The sequence below is a fragment of the Cucurbita moschata genome, unplaced genomic scaffold (genome assembly GCF_002738365.1).
Source record: "Cucurbita moschata cultivar Rifu unplaced genomic scaffold, Cmos_1.0 Cmo_Scf00024, whole genome shotgun sequence".
Lineage (NCBI taxonomy): Eukaryota > Viridiplantae > Streptophyta > Magnoliopsida > Cucurbitales > Cucurbitaceae > Cucurbita > Cucurbita moschata.
The window spans coordinates 684,535-707,757 of record NW_019268540.1 but is presented as its reverse complement, the minus strand read 5'-3'; the positions used below and the strand labels follow the sequence as shown (position 1 = coordinate 707,757).

Genomic DNA, 23,223 nt, shown 5'->3' with positions numbered 1-23,223 from the left:
AATTACAACTACGTCAAATTATAAACTAGGCTAATGACGGGTTTTGACCCTATTATCCAAGTTACAAAATCAACACTAAAAACCTATTTGGTCAAAGAACAAAAACATAGTTTTAGTTATTATAACACTATCAGAAGTGTACAAATACAACACAACCAACTTGTACTCAGAAGTTCAAACCTTCCCTATACTTCATAATATCATATTTGTTGCACGTACTAGAAGAAACTGACTCTACTTGACCACTGTGATTGAGTTCATCCTAATATCATTTCACAAGTATGGAGAGAAATCAAGTCGCTACAATATGATAGAAGTCAGATTACGAAAATTTACAGTCACTTTTTGGCTAGAAGCTTCTTTGGAACCTTGTCCAATGGCGTAGACTTGAGCAGGAAAAGCCTGGCTGCCCTCTCTTGCAAAGTACCCCCACATTTCAAGCCTCTTGCTTGCAGTTCCGACTTTAGCCTTTCCAATCCAAGAACCTGGGTATCGAGGGGAGATAATATGAATATAATATGCTAAAAACAAATCGAGTTTCATTCACTTTCAATTCCGATAGCAATAGCGTGTAACATGAACAAACATGATGGTTAGTTCGTGTTGCCCGTTATAGAGCCCTCCAAGTTTTAGAATGGGAGGATTTCAAATATATAATGTTAGAACATAAAATTTAGTCCACCTAATGAAATTTTCTGAATTTAACCCATGTGTGAAGGTATTGTCATGTAATAGACAAATATATTAGGAAACTATTTATCAATGCAATGCAACCTAGCAGACGTAAAAAATAAATGAACAAGGTGCATAAGAAAATGATAATTCGATTTCTGGATGATCATACCTCCATTTCAGCAGCAGAACTAAAATCTTCAAAATTCAGTGGTGCTTCTGAATTGATTTTACTTGCACTTGTTTCCTCATGATCACTCAACTTAGTCACTGGAGAGCCATTTGGTTCAGGAAGGCTCGACAAATCTTCAACAGTTTCACCATTGTTCGGAACTGATATATCTTGTGGATTAGCAGCAACATCTTCTATGTTTGTGATGTCAACCCCATGAGCACCCTGTTCTCCGACCTCATCTTCTTGATCGGTAGAAACAGCAACAGCCTCAGCCTCAGCCTCCGAGCAACGTACCACTGCACCCTGAGTAGTCTGATTGTTAATCTCAACCTCATTAAACTGTTCAGAACAAAGAGCTTTTTCACTGGAGCTTCCGACCAATTCCATGGTTTCCTGCACTGCCACGTTCTTTTCTTCCTCAGAACCACTTTCACTGGAGGCTTCCCCCGAACCATACCCATGTTTACCGAAGTTAACAGAGTCCGAACTCCCTTCAGCATCCTTATTTAAATCAGATTGACAACCATCATTCAAGATGACTGATTTCTCGTTTTCCTCTTCACTATCAGAGTCATCTGAATCCAAATCATCGCTGTCACTTTCACCCATTTTCCTCTTGCCCATCCTGGAAAAAGAAAAGAAAAGAAATTATTGGCACAAAGCTAATAAGAAAATGCTCAGGTTCAAAATAATTCATCAATAGTTGACTAATAGAAGAAAATGATGTTAATGTTGCTTTTGATGCCAGTTTTGGAACTGATCCAAACGTTAAGGTGGAGTTACTTTCCTTTTTTCGAACAGAAGTGGATCGCAATAACAAATGAAATGCTCACTATCAAATAGCATAGGTTAATTATTTGAAGAAGTCATTCCAATAAAAAACAGCAAGAAAAAACGAAAACCTAAGAGGGAAAAAATGAAGTAGAGTTGACAAAGACAGCTTCGTCGGTATAAAAGGAAGATTAATAAAGCTCCACCAGATTTCAGCCTGATTGGTGAATTCAGGATGCACCACTTCACTCTTCATATCCCATACTACTTCCTTTCCACCAAAAAACTCATAGCAAGAATGATTACGAGGAGACTGCATGTGTTCCTCAGATGCCCTTTGCAACTCGATTTTGGAAGATCCTCCACCCAACATTTAATAATCATACGACTTCCCAAAGAGCACCGAAGGCTTTTCAGATACTGAATTCTTCAGTCACTTATTCATAAAGGAAAAGAAGCATAGATTCTTCACCTATTTAGAAAATGCCATAGATATCTTTCTAGACAATGCAATTTTTGCTGGCCAATCTCGGTACAAATTAAGATCCTAGTTTAATAGTTTATAGTTCATAGTTCATCTGATCTTTATATCAATTGCAGGGCCTTTATTTTCGGTAGTCTTCTTTGATTTGTGGCTTGGCTCTCATCCCCTCTAATGCAACTTCACAACTATACTATCTACGAAATCATTGGTTCCCAAAAATAATTCTAAAATATGCACTTTGAAGGCAAAACAATTTGCAAACTAGAACATAATCGAAGGGATAAAAGAAAAGCAAAAACCAAGATACTGACCAGATCTTCAACTTTTTAGCATCTGCACCATTCGGCATTGAACAACCCTTCCTTTTTCCCTTCCCACCCTTCATCACCGCATCTCTCACGGATTTCTCCACCTCAGCCACACAACGCGCAGATTCCTCCCGATACCTCTCTACATACTTCTGAGTCGCAGAATCCCCAACTCCCTTCTTCCCAACCTTGGATTTCTTCTTCAGAAACTCCTCAGCCACCTTCTCCAATCTCCTCTCCTCCTCCTCCGCTTTCCACTCCTCCAATCGCTTCTCAGCATTCACATGCCTCAACCTTCTCCCACTCATATCCCTACAAGCATCGAAATTATTGGTCTTCTTCTGCCCCGCTTTCGTCGCCGCCCCACGCAGCAACGATCCAAACCCTCCCTTACCTCCAAGCAGCCTAAGCAGAAGATGAACAGTAGGAAATTTACCCGAACACTCATCGAAGCATGAAACAACCGAATCGTCCTCGATCTGGCGGACACCAGTGACAAGACGCTGGTGATTTGGGGGAATTCCAGTGGTTTCAAAGAGACGGTGCTTGATGGCATGGCCATGAACAGAAGGGGATGTCAATTTCAGAGCTAGGGTTTTCCCATCTAACAGCCTGACGAAGAGATTGAAAATCCGGCCACTTCCGCTTCTGGGTATGTCGGTAGCCGCCGCCTCCATTGTAGTGGAGCTTCGAATTTTGGTTTCAAGAGAGAATTCGAAGATCTTCCAGAGACGCAAAAACTATGAAACTGAAATTTTTTGCCCAAAAATTGCATAAATATATTTGATTTTGGATTCTTTATCTTGACCGGGATCGGATTTTCCGGGATTTATCATTTTTATTTTTTCTTTTTAATTTTAAAACAAAATTAATATTGTTTTATTTATTTTAGTATTTAAATTTTCTTTTATTATTATTATTATTATTTTATATTTAATTACTTATTTTTAAAATTTAAAGGTTTATTAGAAATAAATATTTGGAGTATTTAACCTTTTTTTATAATTATTTAATTGATATTTAATTTTTGTTATTTGATTTTAATTTAATCAATTATGTAATCAGTCATTCCTCAATCAACTGCGAGGCGCGAAGGATTCATTGGTTTTCTTTTGCTTCCACGCAAGATCACCGGCGATTTTAAGATAAAAAATTACAAATTTTTCTCATTTGAATCAATCCGATTGCAAAGGGGACGAACGATGGGCGACCGGAAAATGGGTCGGATCTTGCCTGGGGACCCGAATGTTCATCGATTCGGCTGCCAGAGCTGCGGCCAATCCTTATGCTTTGTCGGCGTTGACACCCATGCTGATAAGTTCATCAGCGATCCCTCTGTTCGATCCGGTTAACTTCTTGACTCTTATTGTTGATGTTTTATCTTCTCGCTTTTGGAATTTCAGATGTGATTTCTTCAGTTAGTTTAGACTTGTGTAGTTATTTACGCAATTTGTTGCCGTTCGCGCCAGATTTTGTTGCGATAATTTGAACGGTAGAATTGGATTGAATAGTTTTAGCTTCGTTGAGGGAGAGTTTGATGGAGTACAGTGCGTCTTATTGTGAATTTAGGCCATGGATTGTTGGAGAAACCACATGAGAAAGATTGTTGCCTAAATTGATAACGGCTTCTATGTGTTGTAAGCTTAACTGGAACGCCTTTTCCCGGACTTAAAAGAAGAGACGAGATGTGTGAATGATTTTAAGTGTGATAATTTACGTGTGGGCAGCGAGAGAATCAATTGATTTTCTGGGGTTTTAAGGCATGAATGGATATTAGTTTAATGTTCTGACTTCAAGCTGTATGATTCTCTTGATGAACATATGTTCCGGTGATGAACACGTTCAGGTATGCAAGGGTCTGGAGCTCATGGTGCCAGTAGCATGTTAGCTTCCACGCGCATGGATAATTCTTTTGTTGTGCTGCCGAAGCAAAGGCCTCAATCACAAGGCGTTCCTCGTCCTCGTGAGGGAGCTGGTCAGGCTGACACAGGGCAAACTGGAAAAACGATGGAAGAGTCGTTTGTAGTTGTGTATAAGAATGAATCTCCCTCTGATGGAGGTGGAATGCATATACCATCGCCAGATGGGGCAATGCAACCAAATAATTCTGGGTTTCACACTACCATAACTATCTTAAAACGTGCTTTTGAGATTTCCAAAACTCAAACTCAGGTACTCTAAAGCAAAATAACTTGGAACTTTTTTCAATTTCATTTCCACATAGAGGCTGATTAGGTTCTTCATAAGTTTCATGGAACTGGTTATAAAACTGTATAACTCGATTTCTATGTCCAGGTGGAGCAGCCTTTGTGCCTGGAATGCATGAGGATTTTGTCGGATAAACTTGATAAGGAGGTTGAAGATGTGAACAGGGACATTAAGGCATATGAAGGTTGCCTCAAACGTCTAGAGGGGGAGTCACGGAACGTTCTTTCTGAAGCTGATTTTCTTAAGGAGAAATTAAAGGTACAATTTCACAATGATATTTAGGCATTTCTTTCTAAACAACATTAGATGCTGATTATCTTATTTTTGAAGGACGGCATGGCATAGGAAGTCGTGGAGAAATTTTTCTTGAGATATTGATCTTATTTGAGTTTAAGGTTTGGTGTTATCCAAAAATTCAAAAGCAGAAATATACTTTTTCTCTTGTTTAGACTAATGAAAGATACAACCATGCTGATATAGAAAAGAAAGATCCATTACAAAGGGATTGTGTATTGAGAAACCTGAACTAGAGATTACAATAAGCGATCCAAGTTGTTAAGAGTAAATTGCCTTAAGAGCCCCTTGGTTATGTCGACCCTAGCACACGAACACTAAAACCCACAAAACAATTAGTACAACTCCAAGGGAGAGTTAGATGTAGATTACCTTTAGGTCGAGTGCCTAGAAGAACCCAAGTTCTTTAACTCCAAAGTTGAAACACTTTACAAATTTGATGACCAATTGACCTTAAATGTTTTTAAGACATCCAAATTCTTAGCTATGCACAAGAATCACTAAGGTGTTTTCTTGGTGAGGCACACGGTTTGTTGTGGTCATGTCGTGGACATGGACTTGTAGGTGTGCACATAGGTGATGATGTGGTTGTGCTTGTGCATTTTTGGCTCATTTGAGGTTTGTATGAACCTAAGAGGTTGCATGACCACGTCACATCTCTTCTAAATAATATTAACTTGCTCCATTCTTCAAACATATAAAAATCCTAATGTACCAAATTTTGGTACATTATATGTTGTGGTAACATGTCCTATCATTACTATTTCTTTTACCCCAATCTTTTTAGTGACACTAATGATAACGTCTAGAATGACTTGTTAGAATCTTTAATTTAAAAAGTTGCCATTGTAGGCATGGTTTTATAGATACTTCATGCAATATCTTTTTTAATATTTTATTGTACACTTTGTTGGAAGATGAAAGTCCCACATCGGCTAATTTAGGGAATGATCATGGGTTTATAAGTGAGGAATACTAACTTCATTGGTGTGAGGCCTTTTGGGGAAGCCCAAAGCAAAGCCATGAGAGCTTATGCTCAAAGTGGACAATATCATACCATTGTGGAGAGTCGTGTTCGTCTAACATGGTATTAGAGCCATGCCCTAAACTTAGTCTTGCCAATAGATTGGTAAATCCTCAAATATCGAACAAAGAACTCCAAAAGAAAAGGAGCCAAGCCTCCTCGAAGGCCATCAAAAAATGACTAAGACTCCAAAGTAGTCGAGCCTCGATTAAGGGGAGGCGCACTTTGTTCGAGGGGAGGTGTTGGAAGATGAAAGTCCCACATCGGCTAATTTAGGGAATGATCATGGGTTTATAAGTGAGGAATACTAACTTCATTGGTGTGAGACCTTTTGGGGAAGCCCAAAGCAAAGCCATGAGAGCTTATGCTCAAAGTGGACAATATCATACCATTGTGGAGAGTCGTGTTCGTCTAACATGGTATTAGAGCCATGCCCTAAACTTAGTCTTGCCAATAGATTGGTAAATCCTCAAATATCGAACAAAGAACTCCAAAAGAAAAGGAGCCAAGCCTCCTCGAAGGCCATCAAAAAATGACTAAGACTCCAAAGTAGTCGAGCCTCGATTAAGGGGAGGCGCACTTTGTTCGAGGGGAGGTGTTGGAAGATGAAAGTCCCACATCGGCTAATTTAGGGAATGATCATGGGTTTATAAGTGAGGAATACTAACTTCATTGGTGTGAGACCTTTTGGGGAAGCCCAAAGCAAAGCCATGAGAGCTTATGCTCAAAGTGGACAATATCATACCATTGTGGAGAGTCATGTTCGTCTAACACACTTTTATGATTGGTAGAATTTTTAAAACTAATATTGAGGTTTGTGCCTCAATTTTTCCAATTAGCCTCGAGGCTGCCTTTAATTGAGCAAATTCATAAAATTTACTCATATATTTTTAGTAAAGATACAAATTGGATTAGTTTCTTATTTGAAAAAAATAGAGAAAATGAATTTTAATCAATAGCATCTTGAGTGGATTATTTTCATTTAAAGAGTCCGGTTGTTTGATCTTCTATTTATTCTGGTTTAGATTGAGGAAGAAGAGAGAAGGCTTGAAGCAGCCATTAAAGAGACAGAGAACCAGTTTGCAGAAGTGAATGCTGAACTAAAAGAGCTAGAGCTTAAATCTGTTCGGTTTAAGGAACTGGAAGAGAGGTACTTGCCATTTTGTTTTAAAAGGAAACTAAAATTTTTATTGATTATTGTAAAGTTACGCAATAAGAGAGCATCCAAACCCTGTTTAAGGAGTCTAACTAATTTTCCCATATTACGTTAACAGGTCAATTTAGGAGAATATCCTGTAAACACCTAATTACAAAACAAAGAAATTAACAATCACCAAAAAGATGCTTTATATGCACAGCTACATCCCTTCTCTCACGCCACATGGCAACTTCGTCATAAAAATATTCTTTGTTTTTTTTTAATCAACTTTCTCCTGTAGTTTCTGGCTTTGCCTCTAAATTTGATGACACAAAGTTTAATATGTTATTCCTGGTACATTGTTCATCACCCATGAAAGATTGGAGTCTTGACATATCATATGCAAACCATTCTGTGCATACAAATAATGGAAGAACAAATGATGTTGCTCTACCTACACTTGGTCCGACACAAGACGCAAACTGAAGGGTGGTGAAGCCGTTTTTCTTGGAAACTTTTCTGTTGAAATTTACCCCTCCAGAGGTTTTTGTATTTCTATAGACAAATTTTTGGGAAAATCTGGTTTTCCCCTAGTAGAGCTAGCGGAAAGGTGAGGAGTTATTTTATTAATATTGGAAGGGGAAAAAAAAAAAAAAAAAACCACGAGAGGGGAACCAAACCTTTATATTTATAGCCCAGATCATTGAATTTGTGAAAATAATTGCTATAGTGAACCAACCTTTAACCTAGGGTAAAAAGTAAGCCGAATAACTAAATCAAATTAGAAAAATATGGAGTAAATTACAAATAATTTCCTTACTAGCCTAATATCATCCCCACCCTTGTTTTGACACCCTAATCAAGATGTTCTCTTTTACTGGCGGTAGTATTCATTTATGCCTCCGCAAATGATTTCTTTCTTTCAAACTTAGATATATTTGGTTGACAGAAATTCTTCAGATACTTTGAGGTTGGTGATTGTCTTCTTGTATTCATTGAACGACAGGTATTGGCATGAATATAATAATTTTCAGTTTCAGTTAATCTCACATCAGGTATGCCTTTTATTTATTATCCCTTTTTTGCTTTTAAGATTTCATAGGAACCACGAAGATGTTAATAATTATGTTACTTTTTTGTTGCTGGATTCAACCAAGGTTATTATTAATATATAGCCCAAAGAAGTGAATGGAGCCTCATATAATGAGAGAGATGTAGATTAATAAGCATGTTTATGATTATGACTTTCGTTAACCTAAACAAATTATAAGGACGTAGGCATCTTTATGTCAATATAGTGTCTACTTAAATATGCTTGGATAACCACTTTTTTCTTAATTTGAATGTGTATAACCGTGGCAGGGTAGCCTTGCTGCCACAATCCAGTAAAGTTCAACCTTATGTTGTTGCTATTCACAAAGAAAAAAAAAAAAAAAAAAGGAAACAAAAGGAATGTGTGTTTTGGTCTAGCTTGGCTGTAATGAACGTCTAAATCTCTAATCATAGGACTAACTTGATCATCTGATTATGATAGCCTGAGCCTTTTAACCTTGTGCTCGTGATCAAAAAGGCTTAAGGGAGCTTTAGCTATCAAAATAATCTTCCAGGATAAATAAAAATTATATAAGGAGCTTTTGCTATCAATATAAGCCTTTTTCCTATCACTGGCAACCGGTAGCATATAGAATTGGTATTGCATCCTTGCATTAGGTTTGACTTTTCAAAAAAATTTAAAATCCGATCGCAAATGTGAACCTGGGACTTGATTGGTATGTTCTTTGCAGAAAAATGGGAAGAAAATTAGAACCTTCTAATATTTCATAGTAATATAAACTATTAAAGCTATGTTGCAATGTTTCTTTCTTAATTTATAGAACTGCTACACTACCGCTTATGACCCATATTTCTTGATTTTAAATGAGGGACCCCTGTACACGATTAACTTTTCAACATTAAAAGAATTCATAACCATCCTCTGCGTGACAACTTTTCTATTTCGTTGTTGAATGAGGACTATAACAGGAAGAGAGAGATGCAATTTTAGCAAAGATAGAAGTTTCACAAGCACACTTGGAACTGTTGAAGCGAACAAATGTGCTCAATGATGCATTTCCAATCTGGCATGACGGAGATTTTGGAACGATTAACAATTTCCGGCTTGGGCGTCTTCCAAAGATTCCAGTATGAAAACTAGGCACATTCTATTGTTATGTGTTCTAGAATTTTTAGTCGTTAGACTCCCATTTTTTTTTTTCCTGCTAACTTTTTGAGTCGAAACATTTAGGTTGAATGGGATGAAATAAATGCTGCATGGGGACAAGCTAGCCTTCTTCTTCATACAATGTGTCAGTATTTCAGGCCAAGGTTTCAGTATCCTTTTCGGAGTAACAATTTCTGTAGGATCATTTTGTACAACACCCATATCGATCATCAAGTTCCTTTTTCTTGAAATTTGTACTTCGATTATTATATTTGCATTTTTTGGATTGATTGAGATGAGATGATGTTGCAGACCTTTAACAAATTGGAAACCGAGTTCTAGTAAGAAAAAGAAAAGGATAAAGTAAGTTACTTGACAATTTTAGATTTGAAATATATTCGAAAATAAAAGGTATTAGAGTGATGCTTCTCATATTGAACAACAGATTAGGAAAATAAGTTGTAAATAATTTAGTTAAATTGGTAATTGTTCCATATTGCATTGTGGTTTGGAACATTGTTGAATGTCAAGTTGATTGTTTTGAACTTCTATTCTGGGAACAATACCATTGCCATTGATTCTTCCGTGCATCCTTTGGTGTCTACAGCATCATAAATGATTTAAGGATCCAGTTTGAGTAATGAAACCCATTTCCTTAATTCGTTACTTCCTAGATATCGTATTAAAATACTTCCAATGGGGAGCTACCCTCGTATCATGGACAACAATAGCACATATGAACTGTAAGTAATGAATTCTTATTATAATGCCTTAGTCCGGTTCCTGTTGCTTTGTTTTGTGAGTCGACACAGGAGAAACTTGGTGTACTGAAATATGAGGATTGATGTTTTTTTTTTTCCCCCCGATCTGCAAAATTCTACCTTGTTTATGTTTAGTTTCCAAATCTTCTTAACGTTCTTCAGGTCTCTTGATATGATATGTAGTAACTGAAACAGGTTTGGGCCTGTGAACTTGTTTTGGAGCACACGTTACGATAAAGCCATGACGTTGTTCTTGACTTGCCTAAAGGAATTTGCTGAGTTTGCAAATTCTAGGGATCAGGAGAACAACATACCGCATGAGAAATGTTTCAAATTGCCATATAAGTAAGTTCCATTATTTTGGATATCATTTATTCCATGTGTGTGATTGTATTATCTTGTAGTTGTGTTCTCTTTTATATATCTCCAATATTGTTAGTTGTGTTACCTTGTTTATGCATGTATAGTTTCTTGCCGTTCATGCTGCCTGTCTAGATTAAGGCACAATACCAAATGAAATGATAGAACTCTTGGGATTCTGTGTATGATATGAAACTCAGGCATTACGATGATCCTGGGGATAAACGGAGTGATCCCACATTGATTGGGGAGGAGAACGAAACATTTTTTATAAGGATGTGAAAATCTCTCCTTAGCAGACAGTTTTTACAAACCTTGAGGTGAAGCTCGAAAGGTTTTAGTTATGAGCCATGAAACATCACAAATATGTTAAAAGAGGCACTAACATGCCCAAAATAGGCATTTTTACCAATTTTGATTGAAATTGCATATCAATCAAAATCAGCCTCTCACGTGTGCCATATTACGCTAGTTTTCTTGTTCGTGCTCAATCCAGATATTCCGACATCAATCTAGCTTGCTTTTTTGATCATCATCGTCAGATAATGTTGCAGGATCGAGAACGACAAGGTCGAAAACTACTCCATCACGCAAAGCTTCAACAAACCGGAGTATTGGACGAAAGCTCTCAAGTATACTCTCTGCAATTTGAAATGGGCTCTCTACTGGTTTGTTGGCAACACAAATTTCCAACCCCTTTCTGCAATCGCCTCATCGCACAATGAAGTTCCTTCAGTTGGCTCTTTGTATACCAAGGGCGGAGCAGACCCGAGGTCCGGCTATAGAAATTCTTCAAACGGGTGATCACAAGTCGCAGATATGACTGCATGCCTCTGTACAGTAAGCCTAGGATTTAGTCTCTCTCTCTCTCCCTCTCTCTACATGAAGGCATATTATTTCAGAGATTCACTACTTTTTCTTCATCAACTATTTGATTATGTAGCAAGACAATAGGTTAACAATGCCTTTGTTCACTCTAGGAATATTTGCTTATAAATAATGCTTTAACATTATTAGCCTCCATGTCGTTCTTCGATGATACATTGTTCTTCAATGATGCTGACATGATTGACAATCATACTCTGGAGTACAAGAGAAATTGTCTATGCCTCCTATGGCAATGAGAAGTGTTGGATGTTTAATTCGCTAGAAATATGAATATGTCCGACTTATATTTCTAATGTAATTATATAATGTAATTATATAATGTGAATAAACTTGTAATTCAAAGAGATTTCTTTTTTATTCTCATCAATTCTATTTTGTGCAACTAAAATGGTGCTTCATAGGTAAGTTTTATTATCTAGAAATGTTTTAGAATTATTTTTTAAAATATATTATTGTTTTTGGTGTGATTATTTATAATGGTATAATATTTTTTTTAGTATCTTTACTTTTATATCATGAATCTCAACTTGTGAAATCTATCGCAAATTAGTCAAATACTTGGAGTAGAAAGACAAGTAGAAAGACTATGAATATCGAAGTGGACAAATGAATATTTAGTCAAATACTTAAAAATTACAAATTTTAAGTCGAATCTAATAATCTCCCACTTAGATAGAAGCACGGGAGAACATCTTGTAAGTCATGTTAGGTTTGTGGAATTAAACTAACTTTAGGAGATAGTGTTAAAAATGTTAGGAGACAGTCTCAATGCTGCCAAAACACGAAACAGGATGACGCCATTGAGAAGGTTCGTGCCCCATTCCTAGACACGAGGGTATGATTTTATTTCAAGTTGAAGCTTTGGGATCGGTCTCTTTGTTAAACACATATATATATATGTATGGGATTGTGACTTGTAGCCTCAACTTTCAAACTATTAATAGCTTTGTAAAAGAACAAATGTATTGAAAATTCCTCTGGCATGTCTACTTTTCAACTCAACAATCATACAAAGCATACAAGCGAAACCGCAGTCAATTTCAAGATGTTTGAAACTGAAGGTAACAGTCCCCACAAAATTTCTAGCAATGACTTATTACTTATTGTTCTGATTTTATCTTATCCAACTAAATCAAAGTGAAAAGGGAACATTGACTGCCTAACCTTGCATCATCTAAGTTTTCTCTTCATCTGATTGCGAGCACGATTGCCCGGGCACAGAATCGACGAAAAAATCCTCAACTGTAACATAAAACAGTTATAATAAGTGTCCAGCAGTACAAAATGACAGAGACATTTAAATGCAGAATTTAATAAAGTCATTCCAATAGACCCCAGCCAACTAGTCCACCTCAACTATTATCGAGAATAGTTACCTGACCCTACTAAATTTGGTTGCTAACGTACCAAAGTAAGGTTCATCTCTCTCTCTGATTTTCCTATAGAGTTCGTGCAGTTTATCACATTTTTAGGAAGTACTTGGACAACAGAATAATATCAATATGGCAGGCCATTGCAAAAGAAAAGGTTGCCTGCGTGTGTGAGGTTGTATGTATTTGTGTTTAGAGGTTGTGATTTTACTATACAAATGCAAACTGTAGGCATGTGGTTGATAGCTGTGACCAAACGGATCATAAACAGAAGGAAAGAAGCATAGATATGTTAACAAGTGTTAAGGCCTAGGGTTTAGTCGATCCTTAATGTTTAGAGAGGATCTGTGAGATCCCACATTAATTAGAGAGAGGAACGAGCGTCAGCGAGGATGCTGGGTCCTGAAAGGGGGCGGGGGATTGTGAGATCCCACATCAATTGGAGAAGAGAACGAGTGCCACCGAAAACGCTGGACCCCGAAGGGAGGTAGATTGTGAAATCCCACATCGGTTGGAGAGGGGAACAAAACATTTTTTATAAGGGTGTGGAAACCTCTCCCTAGCAAACGCGTTTTAAAAACCTTGAGGGGAAGCCCGAAAGGAAAAGCCCAAAGAGAACAATATCTACTAGCGGAGGGCTTAGACTGTTACAAATGGTATCAGAGCCAGACACTGGGCGATGTGCCAGCGAGGAGGCTAAGTCCCGAAGGGGTTAGACACGAGGTGATGTATCAGCAAGGACGCTGGACCCCGAAGGGGGTAGATTTGGGGGATCTCACACCGATTGGAGAAGAGAACGAGTGCCAATGAGGACACTGGCCTTGAAGGGGGTGGATGGTGAGATCCCACATCGGTTGGGGAGGAGAACGAAACACTCTTTATAAGAGTGTGAAAACTTCTCCCTAATAGACATGTATTAAAAACCTTGACAGGAAATCCGAAAGAGAAAGCTCAAATAGGACAATATCTGTTAGTGGTGGGCTTAGACGGTTATCGAGAAAATGCACTAACCCGTTAGCAAGAAGAATGGGATTTGAAGCTTTCTTTTTCTTTCTATCCTTTTGTTTCTTCTTCTTCATCATTATTTATTTACTTTTTCTTTAACAAAAAGATTCAGAGACCTAAACGGAGATGAAATGGAAACAGCTGAAAGAAAGAATTAAAGTGAGTATGTAGATTTGATACCTAAATCCTCATTCTCTGGAGAATCAAGCAAAAGATCCGAATCAGAAGGCAGAAATGGAGAACCAGGATAGTTTCCCAAAGCTCCTAAATCTGCAGGAGTTGAAAATAATCAAAATAATTCAATAAAACACCATTGAAGCTAATATGAGAACTAGTTAGTGAAGTTTAAGCACTGTATTACCTCCCAAATTTGACAAATCTGCCGTCAGATCCGACATGCTGAAATTCCATTGAATTTGATCCAATGATCTGAAAGAGTCCCGAGAATCTCCATCAATACCATCTGGTGGAAGTTGCAAGCCCACAGAATTAGCAACATCTGATGTGAAGGCAGTTTCAAGAGTCGAAGTCTCTGCTCCAATTCCGGAGATTTCTGATGCTGAGAACGGGAAATGACCACTGGATGCCACAGATGTTGGACTCACAGGAATTTCTGACATGGATGACAATGCTCTGTTTGATGGAAGAACAGAAGAAACGTTAGCAATACTGTTGTAGGCCATACTTTAACAATTCAAAGGAAAACTTTAAGCATAAAATCAAGGAAACATATATTAGCACAAGAAAAATGTTAGAACGATAGGTAAGAGCCCACCGCTAGCAAATATTGTCCTCTTTGGGTTTTCTCTTTCGGACTTCCTCTCAAGGTTTTTAAAACGCGTCTACTAAGAGGAGGTTTCCTCACCCTTATAAAGAATGTTTTGTTCTCCTCCTAACCGAGGTGGGATCTCACAATCCACCCCCTTCAAGGCCAGCATCCTCATTGGCACTCGTTCCCTTCTCCAATCGATGTGAGATCCCCCAAATCCACCCCCTTCGAGGCCCAACGTCCTTACCTGCACATCGCCTTGTATCCACCCCCTCCAGGACTCAACCTCCTCGCTAGCACATCTCTCGGTATCTAGCTCTGATACCATTTGTAACAATCCAAACCCACCGTTAGGAGATATTGTCCTCTTTGGGCTTTCCCTTTCAGACTTTCTCTCAAGGTTTTTAAAACGCGTCTGTTAGGGAGAAGTTTCCACAACCTTATAAATAATGTTTCATTCTCCTCCCCAACCGATGTGGGATCTCGAGGCCAACGTCCTCACTGCCACTCGTTCCTTTCTGCAATCGATGTGAGGTTCCCAAAATCCCCCCCCCCCTTCGAGGCCCAGCGTCCTTACTCGCACCTCGCCTCGTGTCCACCCCCTTCAAGACTCAACCTCCTCGCTAGCACATATCCCAGTGTCTGGCTCTGATACCATTTGTAACAGTCCAAACCCACTGCTAGCAGATACTGTCTTCTTTGGACTTCTCCTCAAGGTTTTTAAAATGCATCTACTACGGAGAGGTTTCCACACCCTCATAAAAAAATGTTTCATTCTCCTCCCAACGGATTTAAATTTTCGAAGGAACATTGCTGACTGTTATGGCAACAAGTACAAACCAGTCAGAGCATAAGAGAAGGACCAAAGAGATCGATCCTACAAACTTACTCGTTCCCCGAATTCATCTGAACACGACGATAGTTACTTGGTGCAGGGACTCCATTAACTATATGACAACTTGAAATTCCATTACCCATAGTATCAATATGGGGTCGACCTGGGACTGGAGCCATGGATTGCTGAAGGACTGGATACCCCATAGGTAAGTTATTATCTGCACTGCAAAAAAGTTTTTATTAACTAAAGTAATTCAATCACTTAAGCATAATATGATGAAGTATGGATCTCTATAAGCATATTGTAGAAAAGGAACCAACTTACCAGGCATAGGGTGAATTCCATTTTGTATAGGTGCCAATGGAACCTTGGGAGGCATATTATACTTCATCAGGTGATATTGATGCTCAAGCAAATGGTTGAATAAGAGGATTTGTTTTCTCAGTTTCAACCTTATATAATATGCTCGGAAAAAGTCGGCATTTTCTTCTTCCAATTTTTGCCATACTGAATTAAGACGATGCAAAATTATATTTTAAATGAAAACCATGTAGCATTTACTGCAAACAACAGATAAATGGACTAAAGATCCTCTAAACCTACATCGTACATGATTTATATAGAGAGAGGCCAAAATATATAATGTCCTTGTCTATATAAATGGCTGGTTTCAATTTTGCCCATTATATTTGAGAAGATTTAATGAGATTGTAACAAACCAAGGCCACCGCTAGCAGATATAGTCCGCTTGGCCCATTACGTATTGTCGTCAATCTCACAGTTTGAAAACGCATCTTTTAGGGAGAGGTTTCCACACCCTTATAAGGAATGTTTCGTTCCCCTCTCCAACCGATGTGAGATCTCACAATCCACCCCTCTTGGGGGCCCAGCATTCTCGCTAGCACACTGCCCGGTGTCTGGTTTTAATACCATTTACAACAACCCAAGACCACCGCTAGCAGATTTTATCCGTTTTGGCCCGTTACGTATCGCCGTCAGCCTCACGGTTTTAAAACGCTTCTGTTAGAGAGAAGTTTCTACACCCTTATAAGGAATGTTTCGTTTCCCTCTTCCACCGACGTGGGATATCTGTGACAAAAGATAGAAGAACTGCAATAACTTGTAAAAACTCCCAAATAATTTGAGGTACTTAGACCTCCCTCTCTTCAGATCAGTCGAGCTTAAACCAACTGAACTAATAGCTTAAACCAATTTGAGGTACTATATATATATTTATAAAAGTGATAAAGAACAAGGTAATATATTTAAATGAGAAAAACAATAATCAAGAAATCATTCAAGTAAGTTCCAGTTATACCCAGAGTTGTGAATCCCGGATCTATTCTTGCACGAGTCAGGAGTGTTTTAACCACCTGATCTCTGTTCATGTATAATTGTAAGCACCGCTCAATTAAATTCTGGACCTAAACACCAAATTTAAAGAACTTGTCAAAACATCATAGCATCACATATATGAATAACTGGAAAGACGGGAATGAAACAGGAGGATGAAAATAACACTCCTTCTAAACTGAGGATATTTTATCTTACAAATTCAATATCTTGAGGAGAAAGTCTCTTGCTGTCATTGCTTGTTGCAGATACCGAACTTGATTCTGTAATAGGTGCCTCAGTTGTATTTATTTTGTCATTTTCTTTCTCATTTGCTTTGTCAATTGTTGAATCACGAGAAGCTTGAGATGATTCTTTAGTGCCCTGAAACTCCAAAAAGGTCTTTTAGAATACAGTAGTATGCAACATATGAAAGAAAAACCTCTCTTTTGCAGGTTTGTGTTCATAGAGTGTTCATAGACATGTTTTTAATTAAAACTTTTAGAAGTTTATGCATTAGCTACCCCTTTTTTTCCTATTCGACATTTTCCCATGTCCATATAAATCCTAGCTTGCTATAATGGTACATGGAATCCTCCCTACAGTAATTCTGAGGCTTGGGAGAATTTGCCAAGATTTATCCACTTAACAAACATCCTCATGATTATGAAGACATTTTGTAACCGTCCAAGTCCACCGCCAGCAGATATTGCCTTCTTTAAGCTTTCCCTTTTGGGCTTCCCCTCAAGGTTTCTAAAACATGTCTACTAGGGAGAGGTTTTCACACCCTTATAAAGAATGTTTCATTCTCCTCTCCAACCGATGTGGGATCTTACAGTTCCACAATTCACCCCCTTGGGACCTAACATTCTCACTGGCACACTACCCAGTGTCTGGCTCTAATACAATTTGTAACCGTCTAAGCCCACCACTAGTAGATATTGTTCACTTTGGCCCGTTACGTATCGTCGTCAGTGTCACGATTTTTAAAACACGTCTGCTAGGGAGAGGTTTCTACACCCTTATAAAGAATGCTTCGTTCCCCACTCCAATCGATGTGGGATCTCACGTGTACTTTTTAGAAAACTCTTTTATGTTTGAGGTTTATAAAGTGAAGAAATGAACTAAAGTAACTTAGTAAAAGAACGGCTAAAAATCAAGAGATAGAGAAGAACCTGTGTGGTCTTCATATTATCCAAATGCAGGATAACCACATCCTTTTTCTTTTCCTTTTATGGGTTAGATACTTCTCAAATGAAGTTCAAGCGACTGAACATACTGTGTACATATGGTGTGAAACCATATAATAGAAGCTTTAATCCAATCCCCCTGAAACTGGTTGATGAGCATATAATTTAGAGTAAAAAACAACACAAATTAAAGCAAAGAAATTTGTACTTAAATCAAAACATTAATAGTATTTCCCTTTTCCACTTTTATAATATATTCTAAACTATTCATTCGGAGAGTTTTGTTCATTTAATAATGAAAAAGAAGGGAGAAAATAACTAAATATCAAAATATGGACTGCTCGGATACCTAAAAGATTATCCATTAAGAATAAAAAACAATAAAATGTCCCTAGATGTTCAGCACAGATCTTCCATAATGGCACTTTTAGATTATAATAAGAGAATTAAAACAAGGATCTAAGCTCCACTTTCCAACCCTTTTCCCTAATAAAGAATTGGTCGTCAAAGGCACGCATTTCGAGTATAAAAACGCCTTGATTTCAGCTCAAAATAATATTTCTTTTGGAAAAAAACGGCCAGATTCCCAGATCTAAATCAAGCTCATTTTATACTAGTTCAACAAAGACCAGATTCCCAGAACTATTTCTCAACGAGAAGAAAGTAAGTGCAAAAAAAAAAAAGCCAAAACAAACAGTTCAAGAATGAATAAGAATAAAGAAAGAGCAAAAGGTAGCAAGGATCTACAGTATTACCCAACATCAAGATTCTAGAACTCAAAAAGAACACAAATCTCAGCGAAACTTCACCACGAAGCTAAAAAAATCTCAAAATTCCAACAGAGAAGAAGATCGCGATGAAATCCCTTTACAATTTACAATAAAATAAAATGAAGAAAGAAAAAAAAAGCTCATAATCGAGGATTAAGTCCAAAAAAATCGATCCATTACGATGGAAGCTCACATTAAAACAGATTTGGCGAGTGAGTATTATGGAAATGGAAATGGGAGTAGTGAGTGAAGAGAAGTGAAGAAAATAATTGGGGAAGTGGAGTAGGACAAGGTTTTGGCGTGTAATAGGATTGAATGTTTTCCGGGAAAATGGTGGAAAAGAAAATGCTGGAAATAGAAAGTGAAACGGAAGAAATTAAACCTAATACTTCAAACTTCGTCGCTCTGTTATCGCCTTCTACAGCGCCATCCATTTTTTTCCGCCATTGAATTCAATCACATTTTTTTTCAAAGCTCCACTTAGATGTGGAAATTGGTTTTTTTTTTTAATAATTAAATTTATAAATAATATCTATATTTTCATATACCGAAATTAAAAAATATATAGTTAGTTAGTTAGTTTTTTTGTCTTTAAAATTTGATTAAAAATTCAATTTTTTTTTTAAAATAAAATTTAAAATTTTGAGAAAATAATATAATTTTTTTAAAAATAAAAACTAAATAATTATCCAATCAGCCATTGATTTTCCAGCTAGTTTTTTTTTTTTTTTTAGGAATATTAAATTCGGGATTTGAAACGTGGATGGTAGAAGAAAGGTAATTATAAAAAATAAAAAATAAATAAATAGAAACTTTTTAGATAAATATTGATAAATAAAATATATATCAAATTTCCATGAAAATTTTAAATTTACGAAAATTACGAAAATGGGTGGAATTAAAATAAAGTTTGATTATCACATAAATTAATTTGTCAAAATTCATATTTCTAAGTTATAACTTCAGATGTTTGATAAAACTTACTGCAAAATAATTAATTAATTAATGAAACCGTAGACATTTGAAAATGTTGTAAAACATGTTGAGATGTCGATAAAAATTTAATACCTTGATTTAATGGTCTAACGAACATTTAACGATTCACCTGTTTTTACTGATTTGCACTTTTAACTTGATTCACTGCCTACATGCCCTTACATTCGAGAGTACACCTCCTCCTTCGAAATCTAGGTCTTGAAAATTGGTCGAACAATTTATTATATCGCTCCCAAAAGGCTTCACTGTTTAATAGTCAGCTGCCTAATGAGCCTAGAAATGGAGTGAAGTCCTCAAACTTCAACCAAGCTGTGCATTGGTTAACTTCAAGTCCTACACAAATTGTAGTATTCCCATCTCCCTGAAGCCTCCACATAATGGCACATAATTTCTCGTGGGGAAAAAAAAAAAACTTCTCTTACAATGAACCGGAGGATAGAGGAGGAACTCCTCGATCATCTCTCGACCGGCCATATGTTTGGTTCAAGCCTACATCGAACTCCTCACAAAGCTGTTTCCAGACTGCGCTGACAAATTGCAAACTCCTCGATCATCTCTCAACAGGCCATATGTTTGGTCAAGCCTACATCGAACTCCTAAAAAAACAAACTGTTCCCAGACTACATTGGCAAATTTGACTCCTCAATCATCTCTCGACAATCCATATGTTTGGTCAAGCCTTGTTGAGGATTGTTGGGAGAGAGTCCTACGTTGGTTAATTTAGGGAATGATCATGGGTTTATAAGCAAGGAATACATCTTCATTGATACAAAGCCTTTTGGGGAAGCCCAAAGCGAAGCCATTAGAGCTTATGCTCAAAATGGACAATATCATACCAAGATGGAGATCGGTGATTCCTAACAAAGCCTACATCGAATACCTCAAAGAACTGTTCCCTAACTGCATTGGCAAATTTGAAACTCCTCAATCATCTCTCGACATCTCTCGATAGGTTATATGTTTGGTCAAGCCTACATCGAACACCTCAAAAAACTGTTTCCTGAGTGCATTGGCAAATTTGGAACCCCATAGAAGATAATCAAGAAACTTTGTCAGCCTCATGTAATGGATGCAACACGACAGTGCCATCAATGTGAAGTGGTATCACAGTTTCAAGCTCGGATTCCTTTGGTCCCAGTAATGGTCCAACCACGCTATCCAACATGGAGCATATTTCCACCATTTCTGGATGAGATGGATCCCCAACAAGAAACTCGTGAACGATGCCATCAACCTCGATCGAACTACATCCAGGCATCTTCTTAACTCCAAGCTCTTTCATTTTCCTTCTCACTTCCTTTGCATCTTCCCACCTGTGGGCAAAAGCATATATATTCGCAAGAAGTGTGTGAATGCTAGAATCACATGATTCTATGTTCACTAGTTTTTTGGCTAATCTTTCACCCATGTCAACATTATTATGGATTCTGCAAGCACTAAGCAAAGCACCATAGAGAGGAATCAGAATTGCATCATTTTCACTGGGAATCTCTCGTATCAGTTCCTCCGCTTCATCCAACTGCCCCGCTCGACCAAGGAGGTCGATAACACACCCATAGTGTTCTACCTTTGGCTCAATTCGATAAACCGTTTTCATCGAGTTGAAATACCGACGTCCTTCCTCTACCAATCCACCATGACTACAGGCACTCAGAACACCAATGAAGGTGATATCATCAGGCTTAGCTCCCTCGAGTTCCATTTCTGTGAACAGCCTAAGCGCTTCACCGGTCTCCCCATTCATGGCAAGACCACAAATCATCGATGTCCACGATGTCGTGTCCTTCTCCTCCAACTGATAGAAAATTTCTAAAGATTTATCCACACATCCACATTTGGAATACATTTCAATGAGTGCAGTACCAACCACAGTATCCATTGTTATTCTGTTCTCAACTAGATATCCATGAATCCATTTCCCTTGCTCTAGAGCTCCCAACTGCGCACAGCCCGTAAGAAGAGCGACTACCGTGAACTTATCTGGCTTTACCTTTTGAAATTGCATTTCGCGAAACAAGGCCACAGCCTCATCAAAATGGTTGAACTGCACATACCCATTAATCATTGCTGTCCACAGAACAACATCTCTAACTGGACTTCTATCAAACAAGTCTCTAGCCTCTGTTAAATCACCACAGTTAATATAGCTAGAAATCATGCTGGTCCAACAAATCACATTTCTCATTGGCATTTCATCAAATATCTTGCGGGCAATATCTAAACACCCACATTTTGCGTACATATCCAACAATGCATTATTGATTATAGTGGTAAAACCAAGCTGCTTTCTAACATAGTTGTGAATTTCCACCCCCAGCTCCAGATTTTTCAGAGCTGTACAGGCAGAAAGAGTGCTAACAACAGTAGCTTCACCAGGTTTCTCATTGCTTTCTTGCTGCATTTCCTTAAATACATTAACAGCATCCTCAAATCTCCTACACCTAACATACCCAGAAATCAAAACATTCCAAGAAACAGAATCTCTCCTCGGCATTTCGTCGAACAGCTTCTTGGCATTCCCAACCTTGCCCAATTCCGCATACATATCCATAAGTGAATTACAAACATAAGTATCACAAACCATTCCCGTTTTCACCACAAAGCCATGAACCTTTTCACCTTTCCTCGCATCCCTTAAGCAACCAATGGCTTTTAGAACAAACGGGTAAGTAAAATTATCAGGCCACAACTCATCTTCCCTCAACCGTTGAAATAGCAAAAGGACTTTTCTGAAAATACCCCTTTTGGCATACGCTTTAACCATCACATTATAAACAAACAGAGATGGACCTTGTATGTAATCGAACATCCTCTCTGTGTAGCGCAAGTTTCCAACAGATGGATCCGCACAAAATGCCATCAATTTGTTGGTGGTGTCCCTGTCCCGTTCGAGACCGATTCGAAAGATCTGACTCTGAATTTGTTTGAGTTGATCCATGGATTTGCAGTTCCGGAGATATTCGATGCATGATTTCTTTGTCAGTTTGGAGAGTTGGGAAGAAATTGGAACTACGTGCAGACTTGACGAATAATGGCGGGAAAAAAACTGGATTCTTCGAACGATCAATAGAGGAAGCATGTGAGAACTTGGATGTCCCATTCTCAATAAATCCAAACTATCAAGAACATATATCGATTATAAGAATTACACATTCTCTACCCAACATTTTCAGCATGCTAACAAACTAGTCCACGACCAAGATTCAACGCCAATAACACATGAAAACACAAACATAAACCAATACATATATCACAACTCATTTCAATCGTACACAATCTCAACAGCAATTACATAATTAACCATAGTTTAAGCAAGTAAAGCATAAACAACCAAAGAAACCGCACGCAAACACAGATTATCAGAAATTAATTAAGCTACACTCTAAAGTAAATCAACCTAAAAGGCCTTGAAGGATCGGTTTAACGAGATTTTACCGATTGGATTACTATTTATGTCCGAATGGATCCGTTACTGCTGATCTCACTTCAGAAGAGTGCGGGTTTCCAAATCCAGGATCGTTTGAGATAGTTTTGTTTTGCTGAGTTCGATCATGTGCGGAACAGAGGCCAGGTTCGTATTGGGTCTTCGCGCCGCCGCAACCTAATTTGGAGGTAAATTTGGGAGTTATATATATATATATATATATATTTTTTTTTTTTTTTTAAATTA

General features: G+C 37.8%; 4 protein-coding genes across 10 annotated transcripts; 1 reads left to right on the top strand and 3 right to left on the bottom strand.

The window, feature by feature from the left end:
• Window positions 1-86: 86 nt before the first annotated feature.
• Window positions 87-3,183, bottom strand: LOC111461065 (protein SDE2 homolog). The gene is made up of 3 exons (XM_023104504.1): window positions 2,414-3,183; window positions 845-1,472; window positions 87-485 (listed from the first exon to the last, which is right to left on the bottom strand). The coding sequence occupies exons 1-3, from the start codon at window positions 3,085-3,087 to the stop codon at window positions 339-341; spliced, it is 1,449 nt and encodes a 482-aa protein (XP_022960272.1). The 5' UTR covers window positions 3,088-3,183; the 3' UTR covers window positions 87-338.
• Window positions 3,184-3,477: 294 nt separating this feature from the next.
• Window positions 3,478-11,418, top strand: LOC111461064 (beclin-1-like protein). 2 transcript variants are annotated; one of them, XM_023104503.1, is made up of 10 exons: window positions 3,478-3,757; window positions 4,257-4,582; window positions 4,706-4,876; window positions 6,962-7,086; window positions 8,081-8,129; window positions 9,097-9,255; window positions 9,359-9,444; window positions 9,949-10,017; window positions 10,231-10,380; window positions 10,938-11,027. In XM_023104503.1, exons 1-10 carry the CDS (start codon window positions 3,613-3,615, stop codon window positions 10,939-10,941), a joined length of 1,284 nt encoding a protein of 427 aa, XP_022960271.1. In that variant the 5' UTR covers window positions 3,478-3,612; the 3' UTR covers window positions 10,942-11,027. The 2 variants fall into 2 exon arrangements, with proteins under 2 accessions (XP_022960271.1, XP_022960270.1); XM_023104502.1 differs by having other exon boundaries at window positions 3,479-3,757; window positions 10,950-11,418.
• An 806-nt stretch (window positions 11,419-12,224) lies between these two features.
• On the bottom strand, window positions 12,225-18,988 carry LOC111461066. Of its 3 annotated transcripts, none has more exons than XM_023104508.1 (9): window positions 18,940-18,988; window positions 17,773-17,932; window positions 16,817-16,981; window positions 16,584-16,689; window positions 15,590-15,772; window positions 15,317-15,482; window positions 14,020-14,291; window positions 13,839-13,928; window positions 12,225-12,525 (listed from the first exon to the last, which is right to left on the bottom strand). In XM_023104508.1, the coding sequence occupies exons 2-9, from the start codon at window positions 17,785-17,787 to the stop codon at window positions 12,458-12,460; spliced, it is 1,065 nt and encodes a 354-aa protein (XP_022960276.1). In that variant the 5' UTR covers window positions 17,788-17,932; window positions 18,940-18,988; the 3' UTR covers window positions 12,225-12,457. The 3 variants fall into 3 exon arrangements, with proteins under 3 accessions (XP_022960276.1, XP_022960274.1, XP_022960275.1); XM_023104506.1 differs by lacking the exon at window positions 18,940-18,988 and adding an exon at window positions 18,543-18,923; XM_023104507.1 differs by lacking the exon at window positions 18,940-18,988 and adding an exon at window positions 18,543-18,923 and having other exon boundaries at window positions 17,773-17,926.
• Window positions 18,989-19,648: 660 nt separating this feature from the next.
• On the bottom strand, window positions 19,649-23,158 carry LOC111461170 (pentatricopeptide repeat-containing protein At1g31430). 4 transcript variants are annotated; one of them, XM_023104667.1, is made up of 2 exons: window positions 22,951-23,158; window positions 19,649-22,738 (listed from the first exon to the last, which is right to left on the bottom strand). In XM_023104667.1, the coding sequence occupies exon 2, from the start codon at window positions 22,651-22,653 to the stop codon at window positions 20,593-20,595; it is 2,061 nt and encodes a 686-aa protein (XP_022960435.1). In that variant the 5' UTR covers window positions 22,654-22,738; window positions 22,951-23,158; the 3' UTR covers window positions 19,649-20,592. The 4 variants fall into 4 exon arrangements, with proteins under 4 accessions (XP_022960435.1, XP_022960437.1, XP_022960436.1 ...); XM_023104669.1 differs by having other exon boundaries at window positions 19,649-22,669; XM_023104668.1 differs by having other exon boundaries at window positions 22,989-23,158.
• Window positions 23,159-23,223: the final 65 nt, after the last annotated feature.